Here is a 15,616-nt window from a genome sequence, read left to right as displayed (position 1 = left end):
TTAATTTACTTACTAGCATCACAAATACCACGTTCTCTAAAACACCATCTTGAGTGTTGATTAGTTGATATGCCACAAAAAATTTTAATCCTTCGACACTCAACCTATTCAACCCCCCCTTCTCTATTGTATAGTTAGCCTCAACATATGGACGTTATAGTAATATTTGAGATTTCATTCTCATCATGTGCAGAACACTAATGATTAGTCATATCCTTGGTGATTAATCCTATATTTGAGTGCCGAATTCAAGTTTTAGCTTGCTTCTTATAGACTCGACAGTCCGATCAGAGTAGGTTGTGTGTTTTGGTCAATATGGATCTACGTCGTAAATATATTATTTTGAACAGATCAAAATTTGATCAACCCATACTCGAGCTATTCAAACCGGTTAAATCTAGTGGTCTTGCTAAGGACTTTTCTTAATTAGTATTGTTGATTGTGTTAAAACACAAGAAAACCAGAAAATGATTCTTGTACAACTAGTGTCCACCCATGAAACAAAATCTTTCTACATCCTACGAACTGTTCTCATTCGTTGAAGAGTCTGCGAACTTGGTCCTTGAAGGAAAAATAAAGGAACGCTTCATGTACCCAAGGTGTCATACCCGTTCGAGAAACATTTACGCGATGATTTCTCAAAGCGAACCCTAGCCTGAAGCATCCCGGAACGACAACCATCTTGAAGCAAAGAACTCAAATAGTTCACCACCCGGTAAACCCAATGGGCTATTACCGTGTCTACTTTAAGTATGGATTTGCTGCTTTCTAATTAGGTTTGCGCCACCAAATTTTCATGGTTTGGTCCAGGATGACATTGTATCCTCAATATGTATTCTGAACTGACACTGCAACTCTGGCCCTAAGTTTTCTGTTTCAAATTAAGCAAGAAGCCAAGGCCTGTGCAATCGATCCATTAACCAGGATGTAGGTGCGAAGACAGTCCTAACCGTTTGCATTTTGCTTGTTCCAGTTGCATCTAATGCATTTCTCGTTGATGATTGATCTAGATAACTCTTCCTAGAAGCAGCAGACCAAAGAGAGAAAGAGGAAGAGGTTGGAGCATGACCAACAATCACCAAAACTTAACCATCTAGCTTGTAAATTCGAAATTCTAGTAGGGATCCACGTGACAAAATCTTAGCCACTCAAAGCCATCACTTCCCATTATGCCATATTTTCTACAATGTTAAAAACTCCTGCTGTCACTTCATATTCGTCATCCCGCGTGGTGCGTTCACAATATCTACCCTATGGAATACTGATACCCTCATAAGCTGTGGCCTGTCTTTATTTTCCAAACACAACGTGTAGCTCCATTCCTATAACCAAAAAGAGCACCTGGACCGTTCATCTCTGGAGGTCAGGATCTGATTGAAGAGGGACAACTTTCCTATAATATCTAGGTTCATGAGTGAATTCATGAACTTGCAAAAACCATTTACAGGAAAATGAAAATGAATGACAAGGCAATGCAAGCTTCAACAGAAAGATTATTCGGTCCTAGCATTTGATTGTTGACAAACCAACAACTGTGAAGAGGTGCTATGAGTATTAGAAAATTTAGAACCTGACAGAGCTAGTGAGAGGACCGCTATAACAACGAGAAAATAACGTGATATCAAGTAAAAATGTCTAGAACTAGGAAGTACAGTTGGGTTTAGCGACAGCTTGCCCAAGTTTCCTCGAGACTTGTTTTGCATCTGGCACCTATGCACAATCTGAATTAAATCATAGGATGCTGCAAGCAGCAAACCCAGGAATTAGCATTAGGTCATTCAAACTCAATCTCTTGCATTTCCAAAGCAATTCCCTCTGCTTTGGCATCTATCACTTCAAAATTGAATGTGGCAGTATATGCTTGTAGTCCTAAGATGGGGATCATGGTATTGGTATGTCTGAACTAATGTGATAAAAATCCTTTACTTTTTCGTGCTGCTGATAATAGCCCTATGCAGAAAAAGAAGAAGAAGAAGAAAAGAAAAGAAAGAGAAGGAAGGAACCAAAATTACATACAAAAGACTCAATAAGTTGGTAGACATAAGAGACAAAAAGCAACTAAAGTGACCCCTGCCAATCATGTGACGTCAAGGAAGTGAAAACAGAACCAGTTGCAAAGATGATGGAACAAGATAATACAAAGATACTATATGGTTTGAGATATTTTCAACATATAAAGATTGCAAGTAGTAAACTATAATAGAGGGTCCAGATACATGCTGCCAAAAGAAGTCTCTCCAAGCACAAAAGGGAAAAATAAAGGAGCAAAGAGTAGTGTCTTTCCAATACAATATCTCTCTTTCTTCATTGAATAATTTGTACTTCAAATGTTCTAAAAATCTTCTAGTTCAAGCTCTTGAAAACATAGTTGGACATTAATCATGCACTCTGATGGAAAAAAAAAATAGCTCTGACATAAGTAGACATGTAATTTGTCAACAGAAGAGCAGTTGACAAAGTCAACTTTCTCAGTTGTCCACTTAATTGTTTAAGCCCGCATGGATAAGAAATTTCTGAGACATGCCTTAGTTTTGACCTTCATGACTAAAGCATGACATGCACAGGTTCATCTGCATTTTGTTAATAACAAGGTCTGAGCCAGAGCAAGATTATTACACCGTCTGCATACAGATGCTATCATCTAACTCAAGGATGTAGAGATTGCATTGCCCATAACCTCTGGCAAGCACGTGAGAAATACTGGTGCACTTTATTCTCAAGATTCTCAAAGAAAACAATCCTATCATGTCGCAATGTCCCCTCAAATTTCTACAGTGGGTGAAATCCAACATTTTAAGCTCCTAAAGATCTTTTACAGCTTCAGGAAATTCGTCAAGGTAAGTATGAACCATCTTTAGCACCTCGAGATTTTTCAAATCCTTGACAGAAGAAGGTAATTCCATGATTAAGGTGTAAGATAGGTCCATTTCCTATAGTAGAACAAGCTTTCCAATGACAGGTGGAAGTTCTCTTAGCCCTTTGCAACTTCTTAAAGTAAGCTTCCGAAGATTCTTTAACAATCCAATGGAGTCAGTGACTTCACCCAATGCTTCACAGTCGCAAGCACTATGAGTGTTGACAAAGAGCCTTCCTTGAAATGAAGTCTTTCTATTTTGGTCCCATCAGTGAGAAGCTCCTTCAATGCTTTCAGGTTACACAATGCTTGCAGCAAATGTTTAAAATATTTGCAATGCTTCATGTTTAAGGATGTTGAAGGGAATAAAATTATGTATTGTATTATCTTAATTAAGAGGATTACAAGAATATATATTGGTAACTCTTTCAATATAAAATAACTATGGACTATTTTACCCCTATCATTATTATTTCTTACCACTCCCCCTCAAGTTGAGATGTAGATATTAAACAATCCCAACTTGTTACATAAAAAATCCACTATATTCTCCTGTAAGGACTTAGTAAAGATGTTTGCAACTTGATCCTCTGTCCCTATATGTTGGAGAGTAATCTCCCATTTCTTATATAAAGTGACAATCAACCTCAATGTGCTTAGTTCGCTCATGAAAGATAGGATTGTTTGCAATATGAATAGCTAATTGATTATCATAACATAGTATTGATGGTTCCGATGTCAACATCCCAATTTCTGATAACGGCATCCTTATCCAAAACAATTCACCTATCACATGTGCCATTGCTCTATATTTTGCTTCAGCATTTGATTGAGAAACTACATTTTGTTGGAGTAAGTACACTATAAGTACCAAAAGTTGTGTCTGACGCTTACTTTGATGCCAAAAGCTTATGCTGGACACTTAAGTGCCAAATTGAATGAAAAAAGATCACTTCAGTGCCACTGATGAGAGATTTTGACCAAATTGGTTACGTAAACTTTTATATTAAAAAACAAACGTGGCAAAAATTTAAGAAGGCGGTCCACATGAAATGACATAAACTACGCCGTTTTCATTTCTCCCTAAGAAACGATGTTGTTTTGCCTCATACATGGACTCCCTTGCAAAAATGACGCTACATAGCTCATGTGACCAAAACAGCGTCGCTGAAGGGGGAGTGAAATAGGGTTAGTCATTTGCATACGAACTTCGACCCTCACCCAACGCCGACCGTAGCTTGCTCCCCCACGGTTGCTCGTCCACCATCGCTCAACCGCCATTGTAGTTGTGCCTTCATTCGCCATTGATTGGTGGCCGTGTCCCCAACTCTCACTCACTCAATTTTGTCATGTTCTCTCCATAGGTCAATTGGGTGGAAAATTTAGGGTTCCGACAAGTAAATTAAGGCGTGGAGGGCAAATTGAGGGCTCGGCTTGGAGGAAAAGTGGTGGAAAAGTGGTGAGAACCTCACTTTTGTTTAATAACATGATTTGGTTTCTTTTGTGGGGACCGATTAAAAAAAATAGGGCGTGAAGGGGAAAATGAGGGCTCGGCTTGGAGGGAAATAGTGGTGGAACTCATTTTGTTTAGTTAGTTGGATTGCTTCTGTAGGGGACTAAATGAGATTGAATTGAAAAATGAGTGGTAGGGACATCAATCTATTTATTCAATTCGGCTTCCTTTGTTTCTATAAGGGGACCGAATTGAATTAATTGGTTGCTTTTATTCTTTTTGATAAAACAACAAGGACTTGCATGTGAAATTGTTAATTCTATTATTTGGTCCCAAAAATTAATGACTTTTTTTTCTTCATTGGGTGCAGCATCGACGTGGACGAGAATTATGTAGACATCATTGTTTGCTATGGTGGGGAGTTTGTTATTGGCGCGATGACTGGGAATATACTAGTGCAAATGAAGGTACTATCTATGTCAATGTTGGAAAGCCATCACATAATGATTTTATGAGGGATTTGGTGTATTTTTTACAATGTGAAGTGCAAAAACTGCATTATTATGTTTTTGGGAAGAAATTGAAGGATGGTTTGAGATTTTTTAATGATGATAATGGTATTAAGGATATCATTTGCCATTATCTTCACGGTGATGAAGCTAATGTATATTTTGAGTATTATAGTGATGATGATGATGGTGAGGATGAGGATGAGGATGAGCAAACCACTAAAAGAGGAGAAGTGAGAGATCCTACTCAAGTGAGTAATTAGGTCGGGGATGAGTTTAGGTTAGATGGAGGGCAAAATGAGAGACAAGTGAGGGAGGAGAGGGAGACAAGTCATATTAATAGAGATGAGCACACGGGGAAATGTCCTAAAATCTCAGGTGAAAATGTGGACGATGAAGACTTCATTAGATTATAATAGGAAGTTATTGTATTTAGTGAATCGAAAGATGAATATTTGGCAACAATAAATTTCCCAAGTGACGAAGATAATAATGAACTTGCACAGTCAAGACAAAAGTAAAGGGAATTTCTCAAAAAAAATTTGTAGCTTTAAAGAAAGACCCGAGCAAATAAATAGAGATGGAGCTCCAGCTAAAAGTAATAGAAGTGAAGATAGAGAAAGTAGCGGCGATAAAATTATTGGTTCGAAGAATGAGCTTGGCAATGATGATGAAGAACCTGCTTGTAGAAAAAAGTAAATACCCTTGCTACAATCCAACTGTTCGTAAACCTATTTTGTTTGTAGACATGAAGCTTGACAATGCCAAACAATTAAAAGAAACTATTGTCAAGAGCACCATTGCTGAATAGAGGAGCATTAAATTCATTAGAAATATGAAGGAATTTGTCAAGGTTAAGTGCTTACAACCCAATTATCCATAGAAGCTCTATGACATGCTGAGTAGGAATGGGTCATTCCATATTAGATTATTCCGGGAGGAGCATACTTAATAGAAGGATAACAAGTATGTAGTAGTCGAAACATTTTTTCAATTCTATCAAAGTAATGCCTGAGATCAAGAGTCCTTAGTTTCAGCTATTAGTGAAGAAACAATTAGGGGTTAATGTATCGAAGAATCAATATAAGAGAGCTAAGCTGAGAGTGATGAAAATATTGATGAGTCGATATAAGAAAGAATATGCATATGTATGAGATTATGCTAGCAAATGTATGCCTCAAAACCTATCAAGTATGGTGTATGTAGAAGTTGTGGAGATGTCACTACTTGTGGGCCTAGATTTGATAGATTTTATATCTGTTTTAATACATGCAAGCGAGGCTTTTTGGCTGGTTGTAGAAGAGTTGTAGAATTGGATGGATGCTTTCTAAAAAGTTTATGCAAACGGGAGTTGTTGGCTGTTATAAGGAGAGATGAACAATTAAATGTTTCTAATAACTTCGGCAGTAGTGAAGATAGAGTACAATGATATGTGGTCGTGGTTCCTCAAAAATTTAATGGTTAACATTGAGATAATTGATGAGGGATGATGGACATTCATGAGTAACCAACAGAAGGTAATATCATTACCAATTAACTCCCTTTAAATATTAATTACTTACATATTTTTTTCTAACTTGTATTTGTTGGTTTGAATTTTTGTAGGGACTCGTTCCTACATTAGCTAAGTTGATGCCATATGCTAAGCATAGAATGTGCGCAAGGGACATATACGCAAATTGGTCAAAGAACTTCAAAGGAGATATACTGCAAAAGTAGTTCTGGCAAAAAGCGAAGAGTACCAACATGGTTGATTTCAGATTAGTTAAACAGGCATTGTTGCAGTTAACGAATGAAGGTTTTGATGCACTCTTCCAAACAGAAGCTAAGCACTGGTGTCAGACCTTCTTCAGTGAAGATTTCAAATGCGATATCATTGACAACAATCTTAGTGAAGTTTTCAATGACAATTTTAGAGGCTACGTACAAACCAATCTTCAACATGCTTGATGATATTCGAGTTATGGTCATGACTAGACTGCATAAGTAAAGTGATAAGGCTACAAAGTGGATTAGAGACTGTGGTCCTAGAATTGTGAAGAGATTGGATGCGAACGTTGCAATTAGTAGATTTGCCATCCACTGGATTTATTTATTCACTTCCGCATACGTATTAAAATAAATGGATCGGTAACACATCCTGAGACGTCGCAATGTAATCGACCGGCGAGGGATAGGCACGTGCTCCGAGGATCGGGGTGTGACAAATATGGACTTAGGAGAATCCATGTAAGAGTAAGCTTAGTAATCCATTAACTTTCCCTTGGTGGTTCACCTTGGAAAAGGTTGCGACAATCATGTCTAGAACTAGGAAGTTCAACGGTGTCTAGCAACAGATTGCCCAAATTTCCTTGAGACTTGTTTTGCACTGGGCACCTATGCACAACACAATTTAAATCCTATGATGCTGCAAGAGGCAAACCAAAGATAGAGCACCAGGTCATAATAACTCAACCCCCTGCATTTCCAAAGAAATTCCCTCTCTCTCATCTATCACTTCAAATTGAATTTGGCAGTCAATGCTTTGCAGTCATAAGATGGGGATCATTGGACTTGTATGTACTACTGAACTAATGTGTTAACAATCCTTTACTTTTAGTTGCTGCTGATAATAGCCCTATGCAGAAAAAAAGAAAACAGAGGAAGGAAAGAGACAGAGAAAATAAACAAAGTGCATACGAAAAACTTAACAAATTGAGACACATTAAAAACAAAAACAACTACCCTGCCGATCATGTGAAGGGGAGGGAGACAAAGCAGAACCAGTTGCATAGACGATGGAACAAGCAAATTCAAAAATGCTCCCATAGTTTGAGATTAAATTCAATATAGAGACCACAGGCACAAGGAGTAACCTACGATGAGAAGGTCCAGATACATGCTGTCAAAAGAAGAGTACTGTCTCCGAGAAGGAATGAAGAGTGGCGTCTTCCAATTAGAAGATTCTATTTCTCTGTTGATTACTCGTACTTCAAATCGTTTCAAAGATGCTTCAAGTTCAAGTCTTCAGAAACATGGCTTAGGATCAATCATAATCACGTGCAGAATTCAGAGGTTCTGACATCAATACTTCTGTATTATGTCAAAAAGAGCAGTTGACAAAGTCAACTTTCTCAGTTTTCCACTTACACCTTTAAGCCCGCCCGGATAAGAAATTTCCAAGACATACCTTAGTTTTCCACCTTCAAGACTAAAGCATCACATACACAGGATAATCTGCATTTTGTCCATAACAAGGTCTGAGCTAGAGCAAATTTATGGAACTGTCTCCCAAACAATGTTATCACCTACTCCTGAATGTGGAGAAATACTTGCCCATTATCTCTGGCAAGCACATGAAAAATTCTTGTGCATTTTAATTTCAAGATTCTCAAAGAAAACAATCCCCTAATGTTGCAATGTCCCCTCAAATTTCTGCAGTCGGTGAAATCCAACTCTTTAAGCTTCTTAAGATCTTTTATGGCTTCAGGAAATCCTTTTAGGTAAGTTCCAACCATCTTTAGCACTTCAAAATTTTTCCAGATTTTCGATAGAAGGAGGTAATTCCTTAATTAAGGTGTCCGAAACCTCCATTTCTTGTAGCAGAAAAAGCTTTCCAATGATAGATGGAAGTTCTTTGGTAAGAATTTATAAATTTTTGTATTTATTTGTTTTATCTTCTTACTCACGGACTGCCGCCTACCGCCGCATGACCGCTACACAACCGCCACACAATTGCCGCACGACCGTCGTATGACCGTCGAAATGAAGTCTTTGAATTTTAGTTCCATCAATGAGAAGCTCTTTCAATGCTTTCATGGAACACAGTGTTTGCGGAAAATGTTTAAACAATTTGCAATGCTTCATGTTTAAGGAAACTAAATTCTCAAAGTTAGAAATGGATTTCTAAATTGTTGGGCTGAATAATAAACAACCTTCCAGGATCAAGCATTCTAAATGCCTTGAGGCAGGGAATTGCATAGAGCCATTGATCCAAGAACAATTTTTTAGGTTCAAGACTTTCAAACTCCCAGCCTTTTGCAAAAACAACATGATTCGTATGTTTATTGACTACTTCAATTACAACTCTAAAGATAAAGTGCAGGGCACATTTGTACATAAGGAAAAGAGCACAAGCACATATAGGCTTTACCTCCATCAAAAGTTTCCAGTCTTCTGAATTAAATTTGATTGAGCTTGTACATAAATTGAGAATTACCAACTTTTCTATTTTGAATGCAAACAACTTATATTTATCATGGCATTCATGCCAATCAAGCCATACTAGGTTTGGAAGAAGATTCTCAGGATTTCCATCAATATCAACATTGTCCAATTTAAGAAACCTCATATTCGATAGATGATGAAATACTTTGCCATCAACTTGAATAAAATCATGGGTTACGTGAAGAGTTTTAACCTTGCTAGCACCCTGCCAATTTGTTGATGAAATGGAAGCATGAAATTCGAACAAAGAATTATGCAATGAAATAGTAAAATGATAAGACGAAAATTTGACAAGAATGCTGGAGAAATCTCAACGTGATTTTACCTTCTTTTTTGCACAATGTTGTTTGGACATCTTTGTAATTCCACACCCTGCTCCACTGCCGGGGTCTTCGTCTTCCTTCTTGACAATTTCTCTTCCCAGAAATTTTAGTTGGCCGTGCATCAAAAACTCTTTTTTTTTTTTTTTTTTCCTCCAGTGCTTAGAAAGGACATGTTCTAAAGCTCATCAACACATATATCAAGGAAAAGGGCATTGTCTTTTCAATCCTTGTAAAGAAACACGCTACATCAAGGAAAATTTCCCTGGCCTTTTTGCCCAAAAGTTTATAGTATGCCTCCAACATTCGTTCCACTTTCTCTTGCAACTCTCCTTTTAAGTCATACAAAGTCTATCTCCATATATTTCGTTCTTCCCATTCAAATATCTTCCCACAATATCAATAGCAAAAGGAAGATTTCCGACAGCAGAAATGATTTCCCTTGACATTTTATCATTGTTCTTTAGGGGATGATTCAGTCCAAAAGCACACTTACGAAAAAGTTTGAGAGCATGATTTTCATTCATCGGTAAAATCTCATGGTCATGCTCATATGAAATTACTTGGTCCTCACTTCTTTGAATATGGTAAACATCTTTTCTTTTGGTTGTGAGGATGATCCTGCTTCTTGGATCAAACCAAGTTAGCTCAGCCAATGGTTTGATTTGTTCAAAGTCATCCACATCATCTAGAACAATGAGCACTTCGCTTTGTTTGAATAACTGTCGTATCATTTTGGTACCTTGATTGGAAGATTCCATAATTGAAGAATCTCCTCCTCTCTTGAGGTCACAAATTAACCTATTTTGCAAAGGTACCACTCTTTTCTCTTCAATCTCTTGCCAAACATTTTCAAGAAAACTACAACCTTCAAAAAGGTGGCTGATTTTGTCATATAACACCTTTGTGAGAGTGGTTTTACCAACCTCGGGCAGACTGCACACTACCAACACCCATCTCCCTATCATCTCTTGTTCGTTGACAGCTTGTCCATCCTCATATTAATCCAAGCTTTCGCATCATCTCTAGCACGTCTCTATCTATTCCAACTAAATTTTCGGTCACGTCTTGCTCATCCATCCTCAAGAGTTTCCGAAGTTTGGAAACAAAATCCTTTAGACATTCGAGATACCTAAGAAATGAGAAACGGGAGTTTACTTTTCTTTTTTTTCTTCTTTTTTATAGATAAAAGGCGAGGAGAGGCGACCAACACTAACACTCCCTCTTGACCGTACAATAAGGTCCTAGACCGATTCTGAACAGTTTAATTTCAGGTAAGGTGCATAGGGCACCGGTGACATGAACTAACACGAGAAAAAAAACACGAGGAAGACTGCAATGAGAAGACAAGATGACATACACCCCTGCATTGCTATTGAAAAGGCAAGAAAAAGGGAATATCTAGAAGTCAATTCGATCCCAGAAAGAGGGCGGCGAGCATCTTAATGTACAAGCCGGTTAGGGTGCGCATGCAACGTTTCTACTCCGGGGAACTATTTCTTTTCAAAAATAGTTTTTTTTTTCTTTCTACTCCGGGAAAAATTCTGAGAAAAATAAGGTATTTAGTAATTATATAAAATTTTTATTCTTGGAATAGAAAAAGAATAGAGATGCGTTTGGTAAAAATTTATAAATTTTTATATTTATTTGTTTTCTCTTCTCTCTCACAAACCGCTGGCCGTCGCCAACCGTCACACGACCACTGCACAATTGCCGCACAACCGTCGCACGACCACCGCACGAGTGCCGACTACCACCGTAGGATTGCCACCCACAGCCCACCGACCGCGGGAAGGGGCGGTGGCCGGTGAGCTGTGAGCGGCGGTCCTGTGGCTATGGTCGGTGGTCATGCGGCGGTAGGTGGCGGTCGTGCGGCGATTGGCAATGGCAAGCTATTGGCAGACGGTGGCGGTCGTCAACCGATGGGCTATGGGCAACGACCGGTGGGCTACGAGCGACAGAATCGGCACGGCGTCACGGTGGTCGGCGGCCAACGATGGCCGCGGGCGACAGGAGGTGGCCGACGGTTAGCAGGCGGTCAGCGATGGCCGCAACAAGGAAGAAGAGCAAAGAAAAATAGAAAAGAAAAAAAAAGCCTATTTCTAGAAATTGTTCCTAGGAATAAGAAACTAGTTTTTTTTGTTTCTTGTTTCTATTCTAAATCTATTCCCAAGTCATTTTTCTATTCCACAAAATAGAAAAATAAGTTGGCGTTACCAAACAGATTTATGTTCTTTTTTTGTTCCAAAGAACAAAAGAACAGAAATCAAGAGAAATATAAACGTTACCATGCAAGCCCTTATCCTATCTTTTCATTCCGCAAGATAAACAAATAAAGCAAGACCAATCAAGCGAGTGATCACACTTACCCGCCGTTGACATTCTTGAATGTTGGACCCATTTTCCTAGCAATCTTTCCCAAAGTAGCCTTCCACTTTTCGATTGAGTCGGGGATATCTATTTTTGCGCTCGTGCTTGGCGAAGGAGTTTTCATTTGTCCCCTGGTAGCGAGACAATGAAGGGTTCGACGTCGTAGAAGATGGGAAGAATGGTTTTATCGAACTCCACCATTAGAGCCACTTCCATCAGGCAAGTTGGGCTAGAAGCGAAGTCCTTGGAGAAGACAAGGACGCATATGTAGGAACACTTGATGGCTTCCACGATCTTGTCATCAATCCTTTCACCATACTCGATCTCTTTGCGGTCTAGGAATGCCACAATCCCCGCGCCCTTGAGTGGGTCATGGAAGCACTCGAGGAAGCTGTCCCGAACATCTGGTCCTCTAAAGATGAGGAACACTTGATAGTTATAGACGGCAATTTGAAAACTCATTTGCCTACACATACCTTGGCTCGAATGGAGATCAGGATGATGAAAGCCGTTCCAGTTCACAGGTCTGAATCTGGAGCGTCAACCTCATTATCCTTCTTAGTCTTAGTCTTCCCCCATGTGAAGACTTGTCTCTTCTCTCTTCTTTTCTTTTTTATTTTATTCGTTTCGACGTTTTGACAGTTTTATCCTTCTAATGACGGGAGACGGGAAACTTATTACACAGGGTATAGCATTTAGGAAAATTATCATATTATTTTTGTGTGCTTGTTATGTGACATCCTAAATTTCAGATTCTGTTTTAGATTGGATAAGTTGGGCTTTTCATCGATACGCCTATAGTTCTTTTCTCTGAGTTGGCCACTCACGAGATAACTGACTTATTAGGTGAAGCCGTTAAGAGATTTTAATGCAATAGACTTGAAAATTCGACTAGGAATCGACTGCTCGACCGTGCTAATCTGTAAGGGTCATTACGGCACAGTTAAAAATCAATCAAAGACTAGAGATAACTCGATTCGACATAGATGTGTGATTAAGTGTGGGTAATTCAACCTAATTGCAAAATTCTTGTTGATTGGCACTAGATCGATTTTTCTGTCGTTTTGGTACCTTACCGCCGTATTTGAAACCTTGAGATTTTCACGACAACCGAGAGTCGCCAATGTGTCAAAGATGTACAATGTAGCTCGAAAATAATTGACCACGGGTCAAATGCACTAAAAATTCATAAAAGCTACCAGGTAGGTTAGGTCATGCTAAAATCACGTTAGATTGAAATTAACCGCGAATTTGAACCCGATTTCAGAAATTAAAAGTTTTGTCATGTCACGATTTATTTTAAGAAAGTTGACTCATCCTTCGAAGAATTTTCAGCGAGCTCGGGATTTTTATGGAAAATCAATTCGGACAATTCGGAAAAGAAAGGAAATTCGATTGGTCATTTTCAAGTGGATTTTTGGCCTTCCAAAAAGAACCAATTGGTGAAGGCAAGTGTGGAATTTGGCATGGACACCCTCCTCAACAAACTTGGTCATCAAATTGGGGAAATTGGTGAAGAAATGGAAGCCTAAATTGTGAAATTCGTAGGTTGGTAGGGGGGCTGCAACTATTGGTCATCAACTTGGTTATTTGTGGGATTTTATGTGCATAAAGGCTTAGGGGACTAAAGGGATATGTATGAAAGCTTGTGGGACCAAGACATGATGAAAAATGAGATATTTTGATTTACTTTTCCCTTCCCTCTCCTTCGGCCTCTCTCTCGCACGCCAGCTTCGCCGATCCTTTTTCCCCCATCCGACAACCCTCTGCCGTAGTCTTCCATTTCTTTTTCTCCTTTGACTTTTAGGGCTCATCCTTATCTCTCCCTCTCTTCCCCTTCGTATGCAGCTTCCTCGACCCCTTCTGTTTTTGCTTCTCTTCCATTTCTGTTTCATTGAAGCTCAACCCCTCCCCTTCGAATCTGTTGCTCCCTTCTCTTCATGCGCCTCCACTGAGCCTTCCTTCTGCAGCCACTCGTCCAACTCACCAGCGTCAACCCCAGCGAAATACCGCCACTTACTTTGCCGCGTGTCCTCCACCGAACCTGCCACTCCATCATTGCCCATCCCACTGACAACTCAACTTCCATCCTCGTGTCTCCATCTCGCTTCAATGTCTCACCCTCCACCAAAGTCAACCCCACTAGTGAACTACCCATCTCCACCAACCTACTTCCCTTCCTTCTTTTTTGTTCCGTCGCAGCCCACGATTTCAGCCCTTCCATCACACAACATGAATTCTGTCACGCCCCGAACCCCGAGCGCGCGCACATCCGGCTGCGGTCGATCAAATATGCGACATCCCAGAATACGTTGCCAACCCATTCATTTTATTACGCATGCGGAAGCGAAACAAATCCCCTGACAACATTTACTTGGGATAGAAAAGCAGGCAATCAATCACAACACCAAACACTCATTTACAACCACATAGGTTTAAATACAACTCTGGACTGTCTACAAAATAGACCAGCTCGACAAAAGGGGAACTATCCTAAAACCAACTAGCAGGACACGTTCACCGATACTTCAGTCTCCACCTTTCCAGACTTAGGGCTTCGGGTCCTCCACGACCGCCATCTAGGGACCTGAAATTTTAATCCCCAAACCGGGATGAGACAATGTCTCAGCAAGTTCAACCCCCTAAACCCCTATTAGAAAGAAAATACGCCCCGGGTGGCCTAGCCACATCACACAGAGAACTTACATCGCCTCAATTCTTTCCTGCAGGTTAGCACAATTCAAATCACTCAATCACAGGTAGTAATAATAATTCAAACAATTGGAACGCCATCACTTTCATATAAACCACAATCGCACTTAGCATGCATTCCAATTATTATTCACTGCCACAAAAGGGCATAGCCTACTCGCTGTTCGGCTATCTACTGGCATATAACCAGGCATCGCCTCCCCACCTTGGAGCGCGGCTTCGCTAGTACGTCGACGGCGTTCCCGAAGGAGCATGGGCCCAGAATCAACTGCGACCCGCATCCACCGTGTGGGCATCCCATATAGGGGCAAGTCCGGCTTAACAGCCCAGGATGATTCCTCTTAGTTATCACACAGCCAAAGCATACTCGGCCCGGGACACTTTATATTCAATCAATGCTTCCACTTAAAATAGTGATCCCGGCCATTTTTCTTCATATTAAAAATATTCCAGAAATTACTCACGTGTGTGGGGACACGCTAATTTCGAATCAAAAGCTAAATCTCACTTTTTCAAACCCCACTATTTAATATAATAATTAAAATACAATTTTTGCATCAAAACCCGACACTTGGGTTTTTATAAATAAAATCTATTTACCAAATCAACACTCAATTTGCCACATCCATTCATCAAATTCAAATTCTAAATGCACAAGAAAGCGATCAGCACGAAATTCTGAGAAAATAAGGTTCCAAAATAATTTTCAGAATTTATTAAATAATTAAATTTATTCCGAAAATTAATTAAATAATAATATCCATATTTTCACAATCCACCCTCAATTTATAATATCCAATCATCAATTTAAAAATCTGACACAGCAAGCGATCGGCACGAAATTATGAGAATTTAGGGTCATTGACAAAATTTTCGGAATTTAATAAATAATTAAATTTATTCCGAAAATAATTAAATAATAATATTTTAATAATTTCGAATAATAATATATTATTAAATTATTAAATAATTTCGAGACATTAAAATAAATCAAAAGTAAATTCCTTTATGTCACATCAATGTTTATATTAATGTAAACATTCACTTAACCTTAATTTAATCACACTTTAAGTTAATCAAGCACATTAATATAATCTACACTTAAATAAATTAAACTAACAACCTAACAACACTTAACATAAACTAAACACACCTAAAGCATCATTAACCCTCTAATCAAGGTTTAGTGAGC

The 15,616-nt window shown here is 39.0% G+C and overlaps 1 protein-coding gene across 1 annotated transcript; it reads right to left on the bottom strand.

The window, feature by feature from the left end:
- Window positions 1–11,832: 11,832 nt before the first annotated feature.
- LOC104447162 (TIR-only protein-like) lies at window positions 11,833–12,174 on the bottom strand. The gene has a single exon (XM_018873448.2). The coding sequence runs from the start codon at window positions 12,172–12,174 to the stop codon at window positions 11,833–11,835; it is 342 nt and encodes a 113-aa protein (XP_018728993.2).
- Window positions 12,175–15,616: the final 3,442 nt, after the last annotated feature.

The sequence above is a fragment of the Eucalyptus grandis genome, chromosome 5, assembly GCF_016545825.1.
Source record: "Eucalyptus grandis isolate ANBG69807.140 chromosome 5, ASM1654582v1, whole genome shotgun sequence".
NCBI classification, from domain to species: domain Eukaryota; kingdom Viridiplantae; phylum Streptophyta; class Magnoliopsida; order Myrtales; family Myrtaceae; genus Eucalyptus; species Eucalyptus grandis.
This window is presented reverse-complemented; position numbering and strand designations above follow the sequence as displayed.